General features: G+C 43.8%; 1 protein-coding gene across 11 annotated transcripts in view; it reads right to left on the bottom strand.

The window, feature by feature from the left end:
* Positions 1–25,401, bottom strand: part of CAMTA1 (calmodulin binding transcription activator 1) — a 697,635-nt gene that overhangs the window by 650,383 nt on the left and 21,851 nt on the right. For 9 of the 11 annotated variants that reach the window (XM_036347990.1, XM_036347993.1, XM_036347992.1 and 6 more), the window contains 2 exons: positions 19,149–19,218; positions 14,293–14,411 (listed from right to left, as the gene is read on the bottom strand). In XM_036347990.1, the coding sequence (XP_036203883.1) occupies positions 14,293–14,411; positions 19,149–19,218 (189 nt within the window). Of the gene's footprint in view, positions 1–14,292; positions 14,412–19,148; positions 19,219–25,401 lie in introns of those variants that run through there. The other 2 variants (XR_004973880.1, XM_036347994.1) reach the window with 2 other exon arrangements.

Here is a 25,401-nt window from a genome sequence, read left to right as displayed (position 1 = left end):
TAGTAGCCAATACCTACTCTGAGAACTTCCGACATGTGGTTAACCTGTTGGTCATCTTTCCAGAACTCTGCCTCACTACACCAACAACATAAAGTTTTCTAATACCTGAAGTTTCTCAGAAACTGATCATCTTGCAAAATACAGTTTTTCTGAACTGCATGACCGCTTACTTTATCAGGAGTGCTCACTGGCCCAGTGCTTTGGGGTTGGGTGGGAAACGTAACAGACATCAAAGAACCCTAAGCGATGGACAGAAGAGAGTAGCTAATTGATGGAGGTGAACTATGGAAAGGAGAAAAACAAATTTGTTACCAATAGGTGTTGCATCATATTGAGCAGAAATATTCAGAAAGAAAAAAAGGATAAAGAAGGCTGGAGGAAAAACAAAGGGGCAATCTCTGTCCTAACAGATACCAGACTGAGTGTTTAGCCATGGCTTAAGACTTAAGCCAAATTCACAAGTATCAGTGGGTTCCAACAATCTTGTGTTCTAATAACATAACTGTATCTATATATATAAAACCCTAATATGCAAACAGACCGAATGGCAGAACAATCAAACAACCGAACAACCGGTCACAATGACGTGCACTGATCACCAGGCAGGCGGCGGCAGCAGGCGGCAGAGCGCAGGACAGTGGAGCAGGTGAGCGGGGGCGCCAGACCAAGGCAGGGCACCGGTTCCTGTCATCGGGGCGAGCGTCTGGTGGTTATTGAAAATTCTTTGCTCCCATGCACTGCGGTCCCACCGGTGCTTGCACTTGCTGCCAGCGCTGGAGCCGCCACTCACACCCGCTGCAGGTGCCAGAGCTGCTGCTCGCACCCACTGCTGACACCAGCCCTGCTCACACCCGCAGCCATTGCCGGAGCCACCGCTTGCACCCACTGCCGGCGCCCAGCGCTGGTCCCAACTGCTCAGTGCTGTCAGTAGGTGCAAGCCCCGATAACTCCTGAGGGCTTCTCCACCTCCCCCTGCTCCTGAGGGGCGATCGGGGCAGCAGCCACTGCTCGTACCCGCTGATGGTGCCAGCCCCACTCACACCTGCTGCTGGCATCGTCCCCAACCGCTCCGTGCCATCAGTGGGTGCAAGTGGGGCCATCCATCCATTCAGTGACAGTCACTGAACACCCGCTATGTGCCAGGTACTGTTCTAAGCTCCCAGGACCCATCAGTAACCAGAGCCATGAAAATTCCTGTCCACCTAGACCTTACAATCCAACACAGGCAACCAGACAGCTCACAACAGAAAGAACTGAATTACACCATATATTAGAGGGTGATAAATGCTAATTCCCAAACACTTATGTCTCACTATCCTCATTTATGAAATAAAAAATACATAATCATCATAGCAGGTGCTCTGAATTGCTTGAGGAATGGATTGTTAAAAATTACTGGAAAATGCTTAAATATAAAAATTTTTATTAATAACAATTAAGGCATTTAACAAAAATTATTCTTAAATAAAACAATTAGCGTTGGGGATTCTAAATTCTGTTCACAGTACAAATATTAAAATAAAACTTTACCAGACACATTAACAACTACCTTCTGAGGCCAGGAAAAGGAGAGACTTGCTACGGAGTTTAAAGACATGTCAGGAAAAATGGGAAATGACTATACTCTGACCTCAATTTTAAAGATCCTGCTTATTAATTTCAAGCTATTTTAATATATCTGTTCTCAGAAATGAGAAATGAATGGCATCTTCCCTTTCTTCTAACTCTTTTTTAATTTTTAAAACGGTCAATATAGTTTAAGTGTTTTTTCCCTTCTTCCCAAAAAAAAAAAAAATGCCTTTTGCAGCCCTTTCTAAATAAGAACCCCAGCTTCCAAAGGGATAGCCTTGCCTTGGCCAGCTTCTCTGAATAGCTCCTGTCCCCCACAAGGACACCCCTGTCCTTGACCTCTGTGTTGGGACTTTCCCCCTTCCCTGCAGAGCTACCCACACTGACCTCTTTCAGAGGGAACCACTCAGAACTGAGCCACACACACAATGACGGTCTCTCTTTTTTCAAATGGCTTGGCCTTCTGGAAAACTGGAACTAATAATAGCAATAAGCAACTATATGTGGTTAACATACCAAAGTCTACTGCTTTCCTATATACCGGTAATGAACAAGGGGAATTTGAATTTTAAAACGTAATACTCTTTACGTTAGCAAACCCGCCCCCAAAATGAAATAGATATAAATCTAACATGAGGAAAACTACAAAACTCTGATAATAAAATCAAGAACTAAATAAATGGATAGCCCATGTGCCTAAATAGGAAGACTCAATATTACCAAGATGTCCATTCTTCTCAACTCGACCTATAGAGTCAACACAATCCCACTGAAAAATCGCAGCAAGTCATTTTGTGGGTATCAACAAAGTGATCCTAAGTTTACACAAAGAGAAAAAAGACCCAAAACAGCCAACTCAATATTGAATAACAAAGTCAGAGGACCGACACTTCCTGACTTCAAGACCCACTAACAAGCTACAGTCATCAAGACAGGGTGGTCTAGCCCTGGCTGGTTTGGCTTGGTGGATAGAGCGTCGGCCTGTGGACTGAGGGGTCCCAGGTTCGATTCCAGTCAAGGGCATGTACCTTGGTTGCGGGCACATCCCCAGTAGGGGGTGTGCAGGAGGCAGCTGATCAATGTTTCTCTCTCATCGATGTTTCTAACTCTCTATCCCTCTCCCTTCCTCTCTGTAAAAAATCAATAAAATATATATAGTTTTTAAAAGACAGGGTGGTCTTGGTGAAGGAACACACAGATAGTGGAACAACAGAGAGCCCAGAAATACACCCACAGAGATACAGTCAGCAGGTCTCTGACAAAGGAGCAAATGGAGCACGTGGAGCATAGAGTCTCTTCCGCCAATGGTGCTGGGACACTGGCCATCCACATGGGAAATAATAAGCACAGTCACAGACTGTATGTCCTTCACCACAATTAACTCCAAATCTGCCACAGACCTAAATGCAAAACACAAAACATGAAACTCCTAGAAGATAACATCAGAGAAAGCCGGGATGACCTTACGTATAGTGTTACAACACCAAAGGCAGGATCCATGAAAAGAAATCACTGATTAGCTGACTTGATTAAAATTAAAATGTTTGCCCTGTGAATGACAGCATCAAAAGAGTAGGGCAAGCCACAGACTGGGAGGAAATATTTGCAGAAGACAGGTCTGATAAAGCACTGTTACCCAGTCCTTTAGGAAGGTAGTATGAAAAGGACTGGAAGGTGGGTAGACAGGTAGGTAAGTAGGTAGACATGGCATGTAGCTTTAGGGTTCTGCTGTTTTCAGCTATTTGGGCCAAATGCTGATGGAAAAGAAGGCAGGTAGAGGCTATACTTGAAGATGTTACCTCTTCAAAAAAAAACCACAAAAACGGCACTGTGCTTCCACATTACCCCTCCCCCCGCCACCGCCACCACACTTTAAAAGGGCTTCCCAGAGAGCAAGACATTAACAAATACTTTAGATACCAAAAATAACGCTGCATTCCCTGACTTCTAGTACACGAGTCATGAGAAAAGACTCCAGAAAGCTCAACTGTCCTCTACACAGCCAAGCACACCAAACGCTGACTGTACAGTGGGAGCAGAGCTGAGATTACAGTCAAGTGAGGTAGTTAGAACATCCTTCTAGGGGCTGCGATTCTTCACCAGTGTGTTTTCACTGGAACGTGGTGGAAATGCACATTCACAGGCCTCGCCCCAGACCTACGGGAGCAGAAACTCGTGGGGGGATTGGGGGGGGGGGGGGGCGGGGTGGAGCACAGTGATCTGTGTTTTAACAAACCATCCAGGTGATTCAGATGCCAGCTCAGCTTGGAAACCACTAAGCTAAAGAATGCCAGCCTTCTGACGAATTCTTCCCCTGTCCGTCTCAGCTGACCCTCAGGACTCTGCTTCTCATTAGGGAACATCAGTACCACCGCCCCTGAAGCGAGGGGGACACTTTACCCCAACGCAGCCCGGCAATAGAGTCTGCACAGAATACAGTCTTAAGGCAACTGAACTCTCTCCTCAAGCCCTCTTCATCCAACTTTTTGAGATACCAGCTGTCTCTGGGCCGATTTTTTGCATTGAGTTGATAAGAGTAATTTGAGTTAATGAGCTCCTAAACGAGCTCCTTAATGAGCTCGGTCTCAGAACGAATTAAACTCATAAGTCAAGGCCCCACTGTACTGTGTATTAAGGCCTAGGCAAAAAGCCCTGGCCAGTTTGGCTCAGTAGATAAGAGCGCTGGCCTGCGGACTGAAGGGTCCCGGGTTCGATTCCGGTCAAGGGCACATGCCTGGGTTGCAGGCTCGATCTTCAGTGGGGAGCATGCAGGAGGCAGCTGATCAATGATTCTCTCTCATCATTGATGTTTCTCTCTCTTTCCCTTCCTCTCTGAAATGAATAAAAATATATATTTAAAAATAATAAAAATTAAAAAAGACCTGGGCAAAAAGACACTGTTCAAATTTCAACTCCAGTGCTAGCCCTGGCCAATGTGGCTCAGCTGGTTGGAGCATCGTCCCAAACACCAAAAGGTTGCAGGTTTGATTCCCGGTCAGGGCACATAACTAGGTTGTGGATTCGATTCCTGGTTGGGCATATATGGGAGGCAGACAATTGATGTTTCTCTCACATCGTTTCTCTCTCTCTCTCTCTCTCTCTCTCTCTCTCTCTCTCTCTCAAAAAAAATCAATAAAAACATATCCAAACATATTCAACTCCAGTGCTAGACAGGTATAGAAACGTGGAGAAGATACCAAAGAACCTGGAGCCCCTGAAAAGAGGCTGGCTGCCCCCTGAGAGCGCCAACTCCACCAAGTCAGAGGGACAGAAAACCCTTACAGGGGCTGGGTGATGAGAAGGTTATGGAATTAGATAGCGGCAATGGTCGCACAATTTTGTGTACACACTCAAGACCACTGGATTGTACACTTTAAAAATAAAAATAAACTCCCGAGCTAGACCAAAGGCTACCTGGACTCCCAAACAACTCCAAAAGCCTTGCCTTGAGAACTGGTCTGAAGGCAAATCTTGAAAGGTCTCTTAGCACAATCACCACAGATTCAAAAAGGCCAGGCAGGTGTCCCACCAAACACTCAGCTGACGGTGGCAGAGCCAACACTACCCCACTTCTGCCAGCGCTGTATCTTTTCCAAGATATCAGTGACCCTTGGGTTCACCAGGAAAGTCTGAATTTCACATCTTAATGTAATTTGTAAGCTGAAAAAGTACAACCTATGACTAATATGTTCCAACGCACAAAGTCACTGCTCACATTTGATTTGTGATTACAATCGCCTGGGTACCCAGGAGGGTCACTGACGTTGTTCTTGGACTAATGACAAGAACCAGAAGTGAACTTAAGACTAGATGATATATTTGTGCCAAGGCCTAACGGCAGACGTACAGAAATGCTTGCTGAGCACAAACGGTTTTTGGATCGTTCAGGGGGGGAGGGGTGGCATAACTGCAGGGCTCATGACAGCACACGTGCAAATCCAAAAGAACCTGCTTGAGAACAGGCGGCATGATATTCATGTTGCAAGACACAATTTAGTCTTGGCAAATCATCAGGCACTGATTTAATTAATGTTGCTCATATAAAGTTTATTAGTTTTGTGATTTCATGCAGTGTACATATCTATTGAGCTTTATAATTACAGAAGTCCAAGAATTTATATTAAGTTTTTGTGTTTTTATGGATTTCATTCATTCAACAAATATAGGTGTTCCCAAAAAATGTACACATACACTTTGAGTAATTATAAAGACAGTGCTTATTTAAATACATTTCATTTTCAAAACTGAGCTATCAGCTGGTAAAGCGCGCACACATTTTTTGGGACACCCTGTATTTACACTGACTATGGGCCAAGTAGTCTTCTAAGTGCTACATTTTTGAAGTAATCTATAATAACAAAGTGTAATATGCTAATTAAACCGGACAGCCGAACAACCTTCCGGACAAAAGTGGGGCTGCGAGGGCCAAGCCCCTTGCACGAATTTCGTGCATGGGGCCTCTAGTATTATAATAAAAAGAGTTAAGTTAAAATGAAGGCGGGTCCACGGGAACCTGCTTCCTGTACCAGAAGCCTCATGTTCCAATTTCACGAACGTGACTCTACTCTGCATTCAGATTTGCTTCCCTACCATTCCTCAGAGCCCCACCTGCAGTACTGACCCCTCCTCACCTGGCAGCCTCACCGATGCGTGTGAACACATCCAGTCTCCCTGGGCCACTACCATGCTGGAGTGACACAGGCTGACAAGTAGGCATGCGCTCACTTGGATTTGGGGATCCATCATCTCACTTCATACTAAGTTCAACGGAGGAACTGTAGTTAACCCAATTGCTACAAAATAGGTTTCACTTGAAATTTGGTACCATATACTGTATTCAAAAATCAAGTAGTGTCACTCTTAAAACTTGGCTCTCCGTGTTCATATCTGCATTTTCCTACTTGCAATATAATCTGCAAAGCACTGCCTGGACTTGGAGGATAATCTGGGACCATTCAAATGGTTGGCACTGCCAAACACTAAAACAAAACGAAGCTCTACCTCGGGTTAACTGTTTTCCGAGTCATCAGGGCCAAAACAGCGCACTCACCTTTCTAAGCGGAGCACGTATTACGTGCTTGTCAGTTTAGCTGACATTTTGGAAGTTTGAAAAGTTCTAAGTGATCCCAAAAAAAGTTTTTCCAAAAGGTAATATATAAATACACTAGCAAAACCAATCATTAAAAAAATTACACCCCTAAATCTGAGTTTATAAAATCTGAGTTTATAACTGATTTTATAATTTATACAGAGAAAAATTAAAAATACAAGAATATATGCCTACACACACACAACAGTGATTGAAGGAATTTATTTTTTAAATCTTTATTGTTGAAAGCATTGCACAGGCCCTCTTTTTCCCCTATTAACCTCTTCCAGCCCATTCCTCCTGTCCTCCCCCGAGGAGTTTTTAAGTAAGGTGGCTTCTTGTTATTAAAATCACTTAAATGAAACAAAATTTAATAATTCTCATGGTCTTAAAGTTCATTTTTCTTACCTGAATATAAAAAGTGAGGGGAGGGGAGTATTCATCATTTAAAAGGATAAATTTCTCCCCATAAAAGGCATTATACTCAGGGGCTTCTTCTTGGGCTTCTGTGGTACGCCTTCAAGTGCATCAGTCTGTATCTGTACTGCTGTCTACATAAACATCTTTACCACTAAAAGCATCCAATTACCATTTAATATGAAAATTTTTGAAGTTACCACCAATAAAAACCTTTGATGAAACTTTCTTTAAGATCAGTACAAACTAGAATTCTATTTCGTTTGCTTCCTCTGGAGAAACTTTGCATTAGAGGGAAAACAAGCAGAAGAAAGAACATTACCAGGCAAACCCAGAGATGACCTGAAGGGGCTCAGGAGCACATGTTCATTAGGAATGGGCCCCGGGCGCCATTACGTAGCTGCCTGCAGAAGAAGCAGACCTGGCGACTGTGGGACCAGGGGTGCTATTTTCAGTCAAACAGCTAATTAATGACTAAACAAAAGAGATTTCAGTCCCAACAACACTCATGGAGTACTAATATGTGTAATTACGAAGTAGTCATTTGTGCAATCAGAAAGTTGCATTAGCATAATTATTTCTGGCCCTGGGCCTTAAAAATATTAACTTAAAACGAAAAAACCTGGTAATAGTTCACCTAATAAAGATGTGAATACCAAACGGGTCATGAAGTAAGAGTTGGCTCTTTGACAAATGCGCTCTGTGTTTAATTCTTTCTCTCCTGCCCTGGATCTAACATCAAGCCTAACCCTCCAGCTACCTAGAGGCACAAAATTCCTACTGGTAATACATATCCTTCATTATCCAGAGCCCCCATATTAATATTCATTAAGAATAAAACTATTTCCACAAGAAATGAGTGTGCTACTTTAAAAAAATCTTCATGCAAAAATCCATTAAGTTCATGTATAATACTTCAAAATGCAAATAAATAAAGAAGTCAAACAATTCTATGAAACAAAGGATCACGGTCACTAAACAGCTGCAAGATCTCGGGAAATCCATTGTAAGTTTCTCTCTGGGACAGAACTGGAGCGAGTGTGGGCTTGGATCCCAAGTCCACCACCTAATTTCCTCTTCCGTGAGGATAATCACAGGACCTACTTCTTAGGGTTCATCAAGGGGTACGTGGGATTACCGCGCCCAGGCGGCCCTAGTGCCCGGCATGCAGCAGGTGTTCTATAAATGCTAGCTGCCAGGACTGCTGTCATCAGCCTCATTTCCTTCATCGTCTTCGGAACCTGGGGGGAGGGTATGTGTGGTGGGGAAAGCGCGATCTTAGAATTGATTCGTTTTTAGATACAACATTTGATTTGCAGTCGCAAATAGCACTCAAGAAAGGAAGAGGTTTCACCCATCCCAATGAGTTGGAAAGGTTAAGAGTAGCTTAACTAGGCCCTAAGATCTCTCTTATCCTCTAATAGTCTTCCTTTTCAGTGACTTCCAGCTCCACCAAACATTGCCAAATGAACCCACAATACGAACCCTCTATTAATTCTTTTTACCCCAAAACTAAATCACAGAATAGTTTTGCTGAGTTCACTGATGTTCAGAGGTATGGGTCTTTGATTAAAAGCCTAGACAACACACAAGAGAAGGAATGTTCCTAAGAATTCAAAGAAATGAAGGTCAGATCAAGGCAAGCCCTATCAAGTGAGCTATCTTGACCAATTTAACTACTTTTCACCAACAGTCCCTCATCTGTCAAAGGCAAGGTTACACATCTTGTAATACTGTTATGAGGCTTAGAAATAATTACATCCAGTACTCAGCCACTAGCCAAGAACAGGTCTCCATAAATGGCAGCATTTGAATGGGCGCAATCTCCGTCTGCCCCTCAACTAATATACACACGCAGTATAAAAGTTGGGCTTTCTCAAATAATCATGAATATTACAGCACAGGTTGGACCTCAATAAAGGAATTTCTCCAAATTTCTACACACTACTCCCAGGAATTCAACTGTGCACACCCCGCAGAGAGGTGGGGAGAACACGGGAGAGGAGAGAGAGAGGACAGCTGACATCTCGTCCTGGCATTTAAGGCCGCCAGTCCTCGTGGCGAACACGCTGTGCAGAGGGTGAACTGGAAACACGCCTCTGCAGCGCCAGTGCCTGGGCCTGATGAGATCTAAGGAAGCGCATGTGTGTAAACACAGCTCCTAAGCACAAGCCGACCGCCTCAAGTGGCCCTTCACCGAAACAGCAATCTGCTCCAGCTCCAAGGACGCGGCCCTTGGGAAGGGCAGAATGGCCACACTGTACTCGAGGAGCCATTCAAGGGACCTCCTAACTAAAGGGACCCTGCCTTCATAGGACCGCCGAGCCCAGTGAGACAAGCGCACTGACGTGCGGTCCTCCAGGTTCTAGTGGCAGGCTCAAGGCCGAGGACAAAGAAGTAAGTGCTTTGATGGGAATACTAACAATCTATTCCTCCAATTATCCAAGCCAGTTACAAAAAGTGAATGGGAGGGGGGTGGGGACTCGATAAAAAGGGAAGGGATTAAGAAATACAAATTGGCAGTTACAAATAGTCCCGGGGATACAAAGTACAGCATGGGGAATATAGTCAACAACATTATAATAACATGCATGGTGCCAAGTGAGCACTAGACTTATTGGGAGGATCACTTCCTAAGGAATATAAATGACTAATCACTATGTTGTATACCTGAAGCTAAGATGATACTGAGTATCAACTGTAACTGAAAAAAAATTTTTAATAAAATAAAATTTTAAAGTGTTTTTAACGGCAGGTCCATTGCCCCAGAACAGTCTACAGAATTAACAACTCCTAATCCAAGCCTTCTGCTGTCACTCTAAGATTCCCCTATTTTTCCTAAAGCCAAAAAGGAACAAGAGAAAAGGCCAACGTCCTCTACACAGAAGCGCAGGCCAGCCTTCCCACTCAGCCTCCATACCCATGCTTCCCAGGGCGGAGCAGGCAAGTCACGGAAGAGCACAGGACCAGGGAGGTGCTCCCCAGCCCTCGGGATCGTCCTCCTCGCCCCGCCCCAGCAGCAGTGAGGCTTGCGCACATAACCCACATCTCTCGGACCCCAGCTTTACGTTTCGCTCATCAAGACAGGAATGCAGTCCCTGTCTGTGTGGACATCAGCAACATGGGCCCTAAACCAGCGGTTTCCAGGGAGCTATGTGAACTGGAATGCTGGGACCAAACACAGAACTTATTTTCCTTTTAATCTTACCTCTATAAATGTTCTTTATTGGGTATTTTGTACTATATTTAAGGTAAAAGTAAAACATCTAGACTATTTTAACTCTGTAAGTAAAAATGTGAAGTCAGTTGAAGAGCTGTGCGCCAACATTCCAAAAAACTTGAAATCAATTATCTAAATAAACTACCAACTAAATTTCTAACACTGTTACCTCTAGCTTTATAAGATTCTTAAGGCCACTGATTTTAATTAAGCAATAGCTGGTTTCAAATATAATTTCAAATCATAAATAAAATAAATTGCCAACTTCATATAAAATTTAAAAATACATACCTATTATGTTTTGATACATTTATAAATAAACTGGAGCTAATATATAACAATATGGTGTCAAATCCATATTGCAGAAACATACTGAATTTTACAAAGAAATATACTGAATCTTAAATAGTTCATAACTTAGTTGTGACTTACTGAATGGCTCCCAAATTATACTATTTTTCTGGTAGAGTAATAATCTATGGTTAAAACTAATTTACAGCATATCTACTTGTTTATCTGTCTTAAATGTTTGAAACAGCTAATAAATGACATGAAACAATAGTCCTCTAAACTAGCTAATGTTTGTCAAAGCAAAAGTATTCTGTCTGAAGGAGAAATGTAAGTTATGTAAATAATCAAAATATACATACCTTAAAAGAAATTTAAAGTCAGTTGAGATTCAGTAACAAAGTTATGGAGTTCTATGGAGTATTTAACTCTGTAAACTGGGAAAAGTAAAGAAACTTTCATCCATATAACCTCTTACAACTCAAAACAAAAGCATTCTAAATTGAGGAGCTGGAGCAAAATAATCTTCAAAAAATAAGGGTGAACAGACAGCACTGTTTTCTTCTTGTCTTAAATATAACACCCTAACAGGGTAGCATACATCCTATCTAATAAAAGAGAAACATGGTAATTGGCGTACGACCGCTACCCTTCCCATTGGCTAATCAGCGAGATATGCAAATTAACTGCCAGCCAAGATGGCGGCCAGCAGCCAGGCAGCTTGAAACTAACATGAGGCTTGCTTGCTTCAGTGACGGAGGAAACCAACGTTCCCCGCCTGCCTTGCCGGCACCTGAGCCTGTAGCCTGAAACATTGTAACAAATATAGAAGATAAACAAAACCCCAGAAACCAGCTTTCAGTGATCCGGGATCTCAGAGCTGGAGTTGATACAGTGTCTCGATTATAGAACCCAGCAGAGGCCTCAGAGCTGGAGCCAGAGCTAAAGCTGGCCCAGAATAAAAAAAGAAAGAAAAAAAGGAGCAGTTGGGAGCTTCAGTCACTCGCGATCCTGAAAACAGCCCTCAGCCCCTCACCCAGACTGGCCAGGCACCCCAGTGGGGACCCCCACCCTGAAAGGTGTGTGACCAGCTGCAAAAAGCCATCATCCCCTCACCCAGGCTGGCCAGGCACTCCAGTGGGGACCCCCACCCTGGTCCAGGACACCCTTCAGGGCAAACCAGCCAGCCCCACCAGTGCACCAGGCCTCTATCCTATAAAGAAAAGGGTAATATGCCTCCCAGCACCAGGATCAGCGGAGCCGGGAGGCCTCCCAGCACCGGGATCAGTGTGACAGGGGGCAGCGCCCAAACCCCCTGATCGCTCTGCGGCTCTGTGTGTGACAGGGGGCGGGGCCACAACCTCCCTCTCCGCCCTGCTCTGTTCGTGACAGGGGAAGGCGCCCCCAACCTTCTGATCAGCCCTGCTCTGTGCGTGACAGGGAGGAGCTCCCGAACCCCCTGATCACCCTGCGGCTCTGTGTGTGACAGGGTGCGGTGGCCCAACCCCCCCCCACACACACACAGGCCCTACTCTGTGTGTGACAGGGTAGAGCCATAACCTCCCCCCTGAGTGTGAGAGTGGCAGCGCCCCAACCCCCTGATCGGCCCTGCTCTGTGGGTGATAGAGGGCGGCGCCCCAACCCCCACTCCCCCCACGGGCCCTCCTCTGTGTGTGATGGGGTAGAACCATAACCTCCCCATCAGCCCTGCCCTGAGTGTGACAGTGGCGGCGCCCCAACCCCCTGATCGGCCCTGCTCTGTGGGTGATAGAGGGCGGCACCCCAACCCCCTGATCCGCCCTGCTCTGTGTGTGACAGGGGGCGGTGCCCCAACTCCCCTATCGGCCCTACTCTGTGCGTGACAGGGGGGAGCTCCCCAACCCCCTGATCGACCCTGCTCTGTGCGTGACAGGGTAAGGAGCCCCAACCCCCCTGATGGGCCCTGCTCTGTGCGTGACAGGGGGCAGCACCCCAACCCCCTGATCGGCCCTGCTCTGTGCGTGACAGGGGGTGGCACTGCAACCTCCCCATCAATCCTGCCTTGAGTGTGACAGGGGGCGGTGCCCCAACCCCCCAATCCGCCCTACCCTGAGCGTGACTGAGGGTGGCATTGCAACCTCCCAATCCGCCCTGCTCTGTGCATGTCAGGGGGCGGCGCCCCAACTCCCCAATCGGCCCTGCTCTGAGCCCGACCAGGGGCTGCACCTAGGTATTGGGCCTGCCCTCTGCCACCCGGGAGCAGGCCTAAGCCAGCGGGTCATTATCTCCCGAGGGGTCCCAGACTGCGAGAGGGCACAGGCCAGGCTGAGGGACCCCCCTTCCCCCCGAGTGCACAAATTTTTGTGCACCGGGCCTCTAGTCTATATATATAAAAGCCTAAATGACCAGCTAACCAGCCAGTAGCTATGATGCACACTGACCACGAGGGGGCAGACGCTCAACACAGGAGCTGCCAAGCGACAGCAACTTTGCAGAGTGCACTCAGGGACCCCCTGGGGGATGTCGGACTGCCGATTTCAACCTGATCCCCACAGGCCAGGCCGAGGGACCCTACCTGCCAGAGGGACCCCACTCACTTAGCAGATGCCCTTTGAGCCCCAGCGCCACCCCAGGTGCAACTGGCCAGGGAGGGACCAAGGGAGGTTGGTTCCAGGGCACGTCCGGTCCGTCTTGCCCAGTCCCGCCCTGCTGGCCACCTTCTAATTAATTTACTTTCAATGTGCACAAATCCATGCACTGGGTCGCTAATTGATTATAACCAACTCTGCGAAACCAGTAACCCAGCCACTTGAATTAAAAGAATAGAACTCCCCAAGTTATGGATACATAGTCAATTCTTATCACCACACTAAGTGGGTATCAGCCTAAATTCAAATATTCAGATTCCAAGCTAAGAAAGAAGAGAAAGCAATCAAACCCCAGTGTTAAAGTGTTCTAAGACTCCCAGATTATGACTTACCAAAATAAAGAAACATCATCCAAGAAGACAGACTTTTATTCATTCTAATTCATCAAATTTCTTTCTAATTGGATGCCAAATACAGAGTGGGGCAAAAGTAGGTTTACAGTTATGAGTACAAGAAACAGAGTTTATTCTTGTATTACGTTTTATTTATTGTATTGTTGCCATACAAATAACTATAAACCTACTTTTGCCCCACCCTGTATACAGTCTACTGAACAGAACAGTCTTCATTCTTAATAAAGATTCCCATCGTTCCGGTAAACCAGTTAGCCTCCATGCAAACTGTCTTCATCACAGGACTAAGAGCTGTTCTGCCAGCAGGAAGCCTACGCGTCCCAACTCCACAGAAACTTCACATCTTCAAGACCCCGCACGTTCTATAGGCACTGAGCTGTCCTTTACTAACTCGTGACAACAGAAGCACTGACGTTCAGTGGAGGTGCAGGCAGTTAACCACCAAATGCAAGACGCCAAAATGCAGAAAAACACAGATATAGGAGCCCACGCTCCCTTGGTTAGTCAGTCAGCGTGCACGGTTTATATTGTTCAAAGCGAGCCAAGCAGAGCAAAGATCGTTCAAGACACATGTTGGTTTCTGTCAAATCCAAACTAAATAATCTTCTCGTTTACAATTTCCTAAGTCAGTATTTCCAGTTAAAGCTAATATAAAGTAATACTACGCAAAATGACCTAAGAAGTTTGCCCTTCAAGAAATGATACCCCTAAAAATAGAAAGTTATCTACCTCATTAGTGTTCCAACGGTGCCTCTCTTTGGGTAAACTTGAACATTTCGGCAGACATTCAAGCAGCTTTTTCGGTAAAAAGATTTTTACATGACTACTATTGCTGTTCCCATGATCATCTATAAAGAAGAAAACAATAAATTCAGAGAAAATAAGAGAAAATCTCCTTTAAGTACACTGGCAAGGTCAGAAGCAGCAGCTCGGGTGAGTCACTGAGACCAAGAGCGTCCCTCCTCTGAGTGCAAGCCCGGTTTGCACTCTCAGAGCAGAGCTCTGCTTCCTGGCAAGCAGTGGGCAGGGACGACCCCAGCAGCTGCCCGTGACCAGAAGTTACTTTTAAAGGTTCTCGCACCAGGTTTCCATGAAGTCCCCCAGAATTGCAAAATGACTTCACCCCACAACAAAACCCAGAAACCCTCTATTAACCACTTGAAAAGGTTTAAGTTTTTTTAGGAAAGAAAAATTCTAATAAAATAGAACTATCTTATTCATAAAATAATACTACTTCACCCTCTAGAATATAAACGAGACTTATCCTTTCACAAGCAAATTACACATCTTAAAATATAAGGAATTCAAGCCTGCAGTTAGCTAGGTAATACAGAGGCTGGCCTTTCTAGCCTAAATGTAAAAATATACTCTTTTAATTAACTCAATTTACATATACATATCTACATCATTAATGTATTTCATCAAAATATAACTCTTCTAAATTAAGTGAAAGAAAAATCTATTACTTTTAGACTAGATGGGATGTCTCACTACCTGCTAATTGGTCTCCCTGATACTTTCTAAAAGAGATCATTTCCTTTATGTATCATTTCATTCATTTATTTATTTGCACATCATTTCCTATTTCATTCCTATAACAAAGTCCCCTTTGCCTGGCTCAAAATTTCTTGCCAATTTTGGCACATTTAGTTCCAAGTTTCAAATTACCCACTCCAGTTTTTCTTTTTATGTTAAATAGAAGCCCCAATATCCAAAGGATGCAGAGCATAACCAGGTACAAAGGAGCAATGCACTAAATACTAAACGCTGAGTCTGCTCCAGAAAGCACGGCTGAAATAACGTATTCTGATATTAACAAGATATAATAAAAACACTGAACTCAAAGTAAGAGTCCAGGCTTCAGTCCCAGTTCTGCTACTTTCTAATTGTGTGACCTTGGGTAAGTTACTTAATATCTTCAGTTTTCCTAAATCAAGGAGAATCCGACTATCTCTAATTCTCCTCCATAGCCCGTATAGTACTGACTGTAATTCAATGACTTTACATATCTGGCAATTAAACAGCCTTTTATAGGCACACTGGTATTAGTTAATAATGTTAAAAGTGAAATACAATAACATATCTTTCTAGTCATTTACTATAATGGTGCTTACTTAGCATAGGTCTATTTCTTGAACATGTGAAAAACATGAAAGAATAAAAGTATTTTCTAGTCACAATAAAATCCTCTCCAAGCATTTTTCATCTAATTTACAGATTTCTCCTCAAGGAAAATATCTTAACAGGAAAATATTGGGCATAGAAATAAAGTCTAAAAAACTTTACTACATCATATGGAAATACTTTGTAGAAAGGAACTTAGGAGAGTTTTAGCATACTAAATCTTTTCTGGTCCATGAACTACATAACCAATTGAATTATAATGCCCATCTTCTATTTCTATAAGCAGTATAAAAATTTCAAAACTGACTGCTTTTAAGAATCCAAATTTTTAATTTAAGGGCAAAATTAAATTAAACTCTTTTCAAATCTTGCTAAATAACCAAGAATGTTAAACTAAGAGAATGTTCATAGAAAGTTCTATATTAATTGCACACTATAAAACCCTTGTAACTTCAGGTGCTGACGCATGCGCCCTGCACTTCATGCCCCGAGGGGACCAGGGCCGGCAGATGAGACAGCAGAACACCAAATCCCAGGAGCCTTTACCTCCTGTCCCTTCTCTCTGCCCCTAAAGCAGTTTTATTCTACTTTATAAAATTTCCCATGTTGTGTACAATTCTGAAAGTAGAGGAGGAATTCTAAAATCTATACTTAACTCAAATATTCACACTTACAGAGTGCCTTTCTGAAAACAGTGCTATGCTAGGTGCTCAGTAAATGGCAGACCCTGAAATGTATGTATGTTGAGGCGTATCACCGAGAAAACTACTTAAAAACTACTTTAAACAATAACAGAATACTAAGCCCCAGCTTCTATTTCTATGTTTGTGATCACAACCTGATGTCAAGTACCTGTCCTTTCAGCCTCTTGGAGGAACCAGCCGTCCCTGTGACATATTAATGCACATCTATATATGGGTGTGTCTGCATGGCTGGGGGGGCGGGGGGGAGGGAGGGAGAGGGAGAGAGTGAGAGCGGCACTCTTCTCAGCAGCACCAGGAACTGCTATAGAAAGCCTTCCGTCTTCCACGCTGATACGGAATCAGGCAGAGGGCTCTTAAAGAGGAACGGGAGGATGGCTGTGTAAGCACTGTCTCAATCAAGTTTCTAAATATAGTGGCCACGGGCTATACAGCCAGGGCTTCAAAGGGACCAGATGTATGACAGGCCAATGAGTTCCCCTTAATCAGTTTTTAAACTGTGCCATTTCCAGAATTTTAGGTTCATGCTGAATATAGATTGGATGTTTTTAAGAAACATAACAACGGGGAAATTTTCCCACTATGCATTATGAAGATGGCAATTTTAGTGCTGGGGAAAAATAGGAACTCATATAGGCAAAATGTTAAGACTCTTATTTTCAAATTTCTGTTTTCCAGTTAAAAGTGTCATAAAAAGTAACTTTGCTTTCCCATTGGAAAAGAACTGCTTTTTCATCTTTTTGGAATAACTATGCTGACATAATAATTAGATAAATACATGTGCCAGTTTTTAAATCTTGTCTCGGCACCAGGATTGTAACAGCACCTGAGAGTAACCTGATGTATACACTGGTTCCAAAGGCATCTCAGGATTTAATGTAAATAGTTAAACTCTGACACTGCGACATGGCAATGCCAACCAAATCCAGTGAAACACTTCATTATCATTATCTAGCATAATACTCAGGTCTGATATATGACTTCAGAAAATTATTTTCTAACCTCCTTCACAATAAAAATAACTAGTGAAGCTCCTGAAATTGACAGATGATTTGCTTGGCTGACAACTATAATTCTAGAGAATGAACCATCTTTTCCAGTCAACCTTCAAATATTTTCCAAATAATAATTTCAGAGACACAGTATAATTTAACTAAAGCTTTTTAAAATACACAAAAATGTGTAGTCACTTAATAAGGCAAGAAGCAGAGTTCTTGTTTTCATGTTTTATTGCTAAAAATTGAGATTCACATTGCTAAATCCTTTATTTAAATCCAAAGAAATACATGTGACCTTTTCCTTGGAACACCCTGTTGACTTCTGCAAGGTACATTATAACTATATCAACACTAACCTGGAAATGATGCATCCATTTTATTTTTGTTCATAATTAATAAAAATTCAATAATTTGGGTTCTGCTATTCAATCAAGTCGATTACAGTTAATCTCTCAACCTCTAGACCAAACGGCTCAAAATAAGTCAATATAACAGTGTATCAAACTGCTAGATCTTATCAGGAACATATCTGACCAACTCGGAGCGGTAAAATTAAAAGGAAGCGCTACAATTTGCTGTTTGGCTCTAATTATTACGTGCTTAGACTTAATTAGCAGGATAGGAACTGATTCAGGAAAACATAGCCACATATTGTTCTATTCAAGTCAGCACAGTGCTCACAGCAGCAAATACTGCCATTACTAATGTCAGACTTTCACATCATTATTCATCCAAAATACGTATTAATTAAGCACCAACTATGTGCCAGCATTGGTAGGATTTCTCTTTATTCTTTTCCAAAAAGATTCTCCAAAATGAATTAAACTCCGTTGTAATTATCCAAAAGATATTTAAAGGTTAAAAAAATTAGTTTTTTAATAGAAAAACATAACTAGTTTTGCTCTTTAACAACCCCTTTCCTCTCCTTACAGTGTGTGATCATCAAACCTGACCCTTCCTATTCTTAGGTGGCCCAGATTTATGCTTTTTTCTGCCATTCTTATTATCACATCTCTGGCCCAGGTTTAGGTCAACTCATAACCCAGGTTCAATAAACTTCTATTTATCTGCATTTATATTTCCATCTAAAATACGTGTGCAGGGGCAGCTAGCGTGGGGTATAGGAGCTTTGCAATCGACTGCTTCAATCTGAGTTTGGGAGCATCTTCTCCTGCTTCATCCCCTTTAATGTCCATGGAGCTACACGTGACCAGGTAGGTTTCCTTTCTGCTATTTCTGAGGGAGCAAACATTTGTGGGCCTCCGTATCAGGCATCCAGGAGGAGCTTACATGCACACTCTCATTGAACCCTCCCAAGAACCCGGCAGGGCATAATCACCCCATTTCACAGATGAAGAGCCAGAGGCTCAGATTAATTTGCCCAAGATCCGCAACTAGCAAGTGGCTCATACGGGATCCAAACATAACGGGTGCTTTTCCCACAGGACTCCTGCTCTGCGTCTGGAATCTGACACCAGTTACAGAATCATTGTTTCAATCTGTAACACTGCAGAGTGCCTGGGATTTCCCATGTGGTTAAACCCTTTGCCTTTTTTAATCCTCACATAAAGGTTACAAGGGGAGTCTTATTTTGCTACCCCCAGAAGGATTAAGTAACTCATCTAAGATCACACAACAAGTTAAGGCAGAACTCAGGTCTTCTAAGTCCTGCTCACAGGCTATTTCCTGCACTACAATGCCGCAAACACTCGCGCTGCCAAGCCCACCCCTTCCTGTAAGTCAAAAGCTTTGCGAATCCTACCTTCTAGAGGTGGCACGGTGTTGAGAACACAGTAGGTGCTAGTTCCGCAGAATACACTTTGGGAAACGCTCTAAGGAAACAGAAAATAAAATGTAAAACTAATCTTTGCAAAAGATATACACTGGCTCTTCTGTGGTCTTCCTGCCAAAGATGCACAACATGGATCTAATCATGAGGAAACATCAGACAAACCCCAAAGGAGGGACAGTCTACAGAATGACTGGCCTGTTCTCGAACGAAGAATGTCAAGGCCGTGAAAGTCAAAGACTGAGAGGACCGCTGTGTCTTAGAGACAGAGGAGACGACCTAGTAGGCCCGGAGGTTACCACTGGGCCAGCCAGCATAACAGGCACAGCATATGAGGGGCGGGATGGTAGAAATGTCTCGATGTTAGTTTCCTGGGTTATCACTATGTTATGGTTATGGAGAAAATGCTCTGGTTTGCAGGAAATACAAAAGAATTCGAGAGGGGGCAGGGGTGAAACATATTGGCAATTTATTCTCACATAGTTCAAGGGGAAACGGGTTCTTTGCACCACACCTACAATTATTCTGTAGACTTAAATGTTACAAAATTTAAAATCTATGTGTGTGAAGAAAGCCATATGCAGGGAGTATGTATTACTTGTAAAAAAAACTTTTTTAAAGGAAGCGTAAGTGCTGTCCACAGTAAATCTTTACTAAGAAGAACCAATGCCATATTCATTTTGCAGTTCAGTCCATATTCAATGACATTGTTAACCATTTCCCAACAGTAAACCCAACACCCAACTCATTCAAGAGAATCTACTGAGTGCCAGGTAACAAACAGAAGGGCAGGTGCCGCAGGTCAGGAAGCTGGAGAACAGGTCTCTGCTCCCAGGCTGCTTCGTGTAGGTAAAATTTTAATTTTCAAACAAGAACCAGCACAATGGTAACATTTAAAAAGGAAAACCATCTTCTGTGAGTCTTGCCAACCAATTATTTTCAGTCCTGATATCCTTTTCTTTGGTTGCAGTATTAACTAAATGTTTAGATTATTCATCCTGCATTACATACAACCCATATTACCCATATCTTCAGGAAAAAATCACTTCTGTCGTGGTAAACAACCTGCTTCCCTATTTATAATGGTCTGGCCTTCTAGCAACTTCAGCGCAAAATTATAGCTAATTTGCCTACAAACGTCAGGTGGCCATAATAATTTGGCCACTCAGTGTATTTATATACCTAGAAAACCAAGGACTGTTTAGACTTTCAACAACCACTTCAAAATTTTTCTTTACAATATAAATAGCGCAGCTCTCTCACTTACTAGCTGTCATTCGGAATGTAATTACCTCTGTATTACCTCAAAAAAGGTAGCAAGGCCAGGCCAGCATGGCTCAGTGGTTGAGTGTCGACCTATGAACCAGGAGGTTACAGTTCGATTCCCAGTCAGGGCACATGCCTGGGTTGCAGGCTCCATCTCCAGTAGGGGGTATGTAAGAGGCAGCTGATCAATGATCAGCTCTCATCATTGATGTTTCTTTCTCTCTCTTCCTCTGCCTTCCTCTCTGAAATCAATAAAAATCCCATATAATAAAAGCCTAATATGCTACGTGTCTGGTCGTCCAGTAGGCCATTCAACCAATCAAAGTGCAATATGCTAATAATATGCTAAGGCCGCTCAACTGCTCGCTATGACGTGCACTGACCACCAGGGGGCAGATGCTCCAACAGGTAGGTTAGCTTGCTGCTGGGGTCTGGCTGATGTGATGGGGTGGGGGGAGCGGAGACTGAGCTAGACTGACCGGAAATGCCCTGGAGCCCTCCCGCAGTCCCTCCCCAGCTGGCCAACCTCCCGTATCCCTCCCCGGCCCCAATTGTGCACCAGAGGGGTCCCTCGACCTCCTTATATTCATGGTCAAGTGCTTCACCATAAGTAAGTCCTTCTCCACAATGTGACTCTTAGCTACCAGGATAAGCATCCGCTTCCTACTTACTTTGTTTCCAGAAAGTTCTAGTTGCTGGACTTTTACCAGCCTTCTATTTGATTTAACCAACAGTGGTGACTGTTGACTGGCAACATGTGGCAGCATCTTTAGCAACCGCCTGCGACTGAACTAGCACCTAGGCCCGAGGACGCTCCCTGTGGACTGGGGCCAACCTCAGAAGCCAAGTCCCTGTGAGACACCAGCACGTTCCTTCCCGGGAGTGTGAGCGTGGAATTAGAGCACATCATGAAAAGTGGTTCACATCAAGTCAGCAGTACTCTGACTTCACGGAACACGTGCAAGAGCCGCCAGCAACAGCCTTCTAACCGCATTACTGCAACATCTCATCTTAATGTGGCTTCGGAATGGAAACGAAATTTCATGATGTTAAAACTAATGTCTTACATCCAAGGCTTAACATTTTCTGGCTTCCTATTACCAAAAAAAGACAGCATGAGCTTACCACTTCTCAAGACATTTTAGCAATGGCCTTAACATCAAAAGGTTTACAAATCACTAATGTGTAGTGGGACACACTAATAAATGGCTTCCCAAAAAGGACTTTTACACCTTACTTCAAAGTTTGATGACAGGTAAACCAGTGGCAAAATATACCACATAACAAATCAGAAGAATTAAACACCAAAAATAACATGGAACAGAAATATCACGAACAACCAACCATGATCTCTCTACAGCACTGGCATAATAAAGTGTCTCTAATAGTTTAATTTAACCAGCACAGAAACTCATTCCCACAAGTGAGAGTGATATTAAATGTCGTTCTATCCTCAAAATAACCAGGTTCTCAAACAAGCCTGAAACCCAAGGAAACCCACACTAAAAGGACCCGCCTTGTGTTAACCAGGGGCCAGACTCCGAGTCAGGTCCTCTCACTGGACCCCTTGAGGTCTACTGATGATACTGAGCGGAAGTGGCCCCAGACGAGGGTCTGGAGAATGGAGTCCGCACCAGTTCCACCACCCCGGCTGACAAGTCTAGGCAAACAGTTGACCTCTCTGCCCACAGAACAGCAGGGAGGGGCAAAGCACAAGCTCAATGTCAGGAAGGTCTGGGTTCAAGTCCTCCCGCTGCCCTCTCTGGCTGCCTCTGAATCCCAACTCAGATCTCTGATCCTTCCGGGGCCTTCCGCCCACTGACCGAGTTAGACCACTCTGGTGCCATCTGCGTAGCCTCTTTCCATTTGTTCTTCAAACATCAGAGTGCCTAACTCGTGCCAGACACCATCCTAGGAGCTGGGACCCAGCAATAAAAAGACAAAGGTCCTGCCCTAACCGGTTTGGCTCAGTGGATGGAGCATCGGCCTGCGGACTGAAGGGTCCCGGTTTCGATTCCAGTTAAGGGCATGTACCTTGGTTGTGGGCACATCCCCAGTAGGGGGCGTGCAGGAGGCAGCTGATCGATGTGTCTCTCTCATCAATGTTTCTAACTCTCTATCCCTCTTCTTTCCTCTCTGTAAAAAATCAATAAAATATATTTTTTAAAAATCAATAAATAAATAAATAAATAAATAAGGACCCTTCCAGGCCTTTCTTTTGCCTCTGTAACTTTCTTTTATTTATTTACTTTGAGTTAATCCTCACCAAGGACATTTTTTCCATTGATTTTTAGAGAGAGTAGAAGGGAGGGAGGGAGGGGGAGAGAGAGAGAGAGAGAAAAAAAAAAACCCATCAACGTGAGAGAGACACATTGATTGGTTGCCCCTTGACCAGGCCAAGTTTGGAGTCATGACCAGGAACTGAACCCAACGCTCTGACCACTGAACACACTGGCCATGGCACCCCTATAACTTTCTAAATAAACTTTTCCTTGTAATAAAAAATAAAATATATAGTTATAAAAAAAGACCCTTTCAGTCCTAGCATTTCTCAATCGCATAATTCCATGAAATGAGTACTTCTATCTGTTAACACCAACTGTAATACAAAACTCTGCCAGAATATCCAAGCAAGATAATGAAAAGAAACTATATGGATGGTTGATTATTATGTCCAGTGTCTCTAAGAAGTGGCCAGGAGGGGAAAGACAGCCACTCTATAAAGTAGATCCCCTGCCTTCAAAAAGTGCCATCAATTGGAATGAAGAGCCCAGCGGGTGAGGCCCAGGCTGCTATGCCCACTCAGGGCACATACCTAGTTGGTGGGTTCGATTCCCAGTCAGGGTGCATAAGGGAGGCAACCGACCAATGTTTATTTCTCTCTCTCTCTCTCTCTCTCCCCCCTTCCTCTCTCTAAAAAGTCAATTTATAAAAAAACATATCCTGAGTGAGAATTTTAAAAATTGGAATGAAGAAATAATACATGACTTATTAAAGGCTGACGTGGGGGCAAATGGCAGCAGCACAGAAACCAGTAGCCACCTGTGTACCAAGCACAACATCCTCAGAGACATGAACTGTCTTCTTCATTTTTGTCTCCTTCGAAGATGTCACATGTAGCCACATTCCTGATGTATATAGTCTTTGGATGTTGCAATAAATGAACAAAATGCTATGTAATAAGGAGTGATTACAGGCTTTTGAACAGAGAAGTAGCATGATGAAAACTGTATTTACAGTTCTTTGAAATAAGGACTGAGAATGTTTAAGTCTCCACAGAGTCCCTTTAAAGCTAACGGAGGACCCACAGAGCTTATTAAATCAAAGACGGAGAGAGGCTACACTGAATGCAATAAACCACTTGTATCAATTAGAAGTGATGCAATGAAAAAAAACTTTTTCATATATTTTACCATGACGTAAACTGATTCTTAAAATTCACTGGTCAGTACATATTACATGACACATAAATAATCAAAATTAAGTAGAGTCTCAAATCCGTAGCACCTTCACTAACCTCACCAGTTTTGCCTAGCATTCCAGGCATCATGCCTCCATCAGCTAGGAGGCTAACTCGCAACAAACTGTATCATGGCTCAAATACCATAAATATTTACTTCTTGCTTGTGTAAAGTCCCAACCAGGTGTGCCTGCTCAGCAGCGAGCTCTCCTCCGAGCAGCGGCCCTGGCACCGATGCTGCCTCCATCCTGTGCTGTGGCAGGAGCCCTCCTGGGGCACCGGGTGCTTCTGTACCAGCCAGTAGGGAGGGGCAGGGCACAGACAACTGTGCCTGGAGGGTTTTATGGGCCAGGCCTGGAAGTGGCCCACTTCTCTGCTCTCTCTGCTCCATTGGCTAGAATTTGGCCACAAAGCCACACCTAATTGCAAGGGCGGCTGGGAAATGCAGTCTGGCTCCATGCCCAGGAAGAGGAGATGGAGTTCGTGATCAGCGGGCAGCCTCTGCCAGGGTGCCATTTGTAAATGGGGGGGGGGGGGGGATATTAATTACCGAAGAGTATTCTCTCAGAAATGTCTTCTGTTAATCTACAACTCCACCTTTAACCCCTAACGCCGCTCAGCATCTCCTAGTAAAACCAACCTGGCAGTTTTCTTCTCCGATAAATATTTTTCTAACATATTCAGAATAAGACTATTACAAGGGCATCCTTAAAGGGATGTCTGGCTTTTAATTCTGGTAGCACCAGTACTTACTTAATGGCTGGCTAATAATAGAAGCTCAAATATTTTTTAAATTCCTGGATGAATGACATTCCCAGAAGTGCACAGAAAGGAAAAAGAGGGTCCCATCTCTTGCCCTGCTGATGGGGAGAGTTACTGAAGGCCATCGGTCATCTGAAGAACCTCTCTCCCTCTCCTACGACTACCCTGAGTTGCCACCCATCCTCCGGTCTCTGAACAATTAAGCAATAAGACAAAATACTCACAGTGTTCACAGACGTGAACAGAAGGAACACTCCCATTTGTGGCTAGAGCACAGGGCTGCTAGACAAAAGGGCGCGGGGTCTGGCACAGGCCATGCCCTGGAGACCCTCCACAGCACAGGACTAACGACCTTGGAGACGGGAAACCCAACATGTTCTCCAAACACGGCAACTTTCTCCTTTTCTGAGCCACAAAAGGGTAGTGGGGGGAGGGGGAGGGGAGCATATGCTACAGTACAAAAATATTTTCTCCTCACATAGTACCTCTTTTCAAGAAGTTTAAAATACACCGTAAGTGCTACTATAATAACCTTCCCAACATTCCTATGGGATAGAGACTAAATTAAAGTGTGTACCCAAGTTAAAGGGAAAAGTCTGGTAGGCGGCTGACTTCACACTACAAAGGCCGGCTAATAAGAAAGCGAAGCAGTAACCTCTATGGTATTTGGGACACAGACCATTTTAGGCTCTCAAATTGAGTTCAACACCTAGAATTGAGTTCAAAAGCAAACAAGTA

This window comes from Myotis myotis, unplaced genomic scaffold (assembly GCF_014108235.1).
Source record: "Myotis myotis isolate mMyoMyo1 unplaced genomic scaffold, mMyoMyo1.p scaffold_m19_p_2, whole genome shotgun sequence".
In the NCBI taxonomy this organism is placed as follows: Eukaryota; Metazoa; Chordata; class Mammalia; order Chiroptera; family Vespertilionidae; genus Myotis; species Myotis myotis.
Note: the sequence above shows the minus strand (reverse complement) of the source record. Positions and strands in the feature narration are given on the sequence as shown.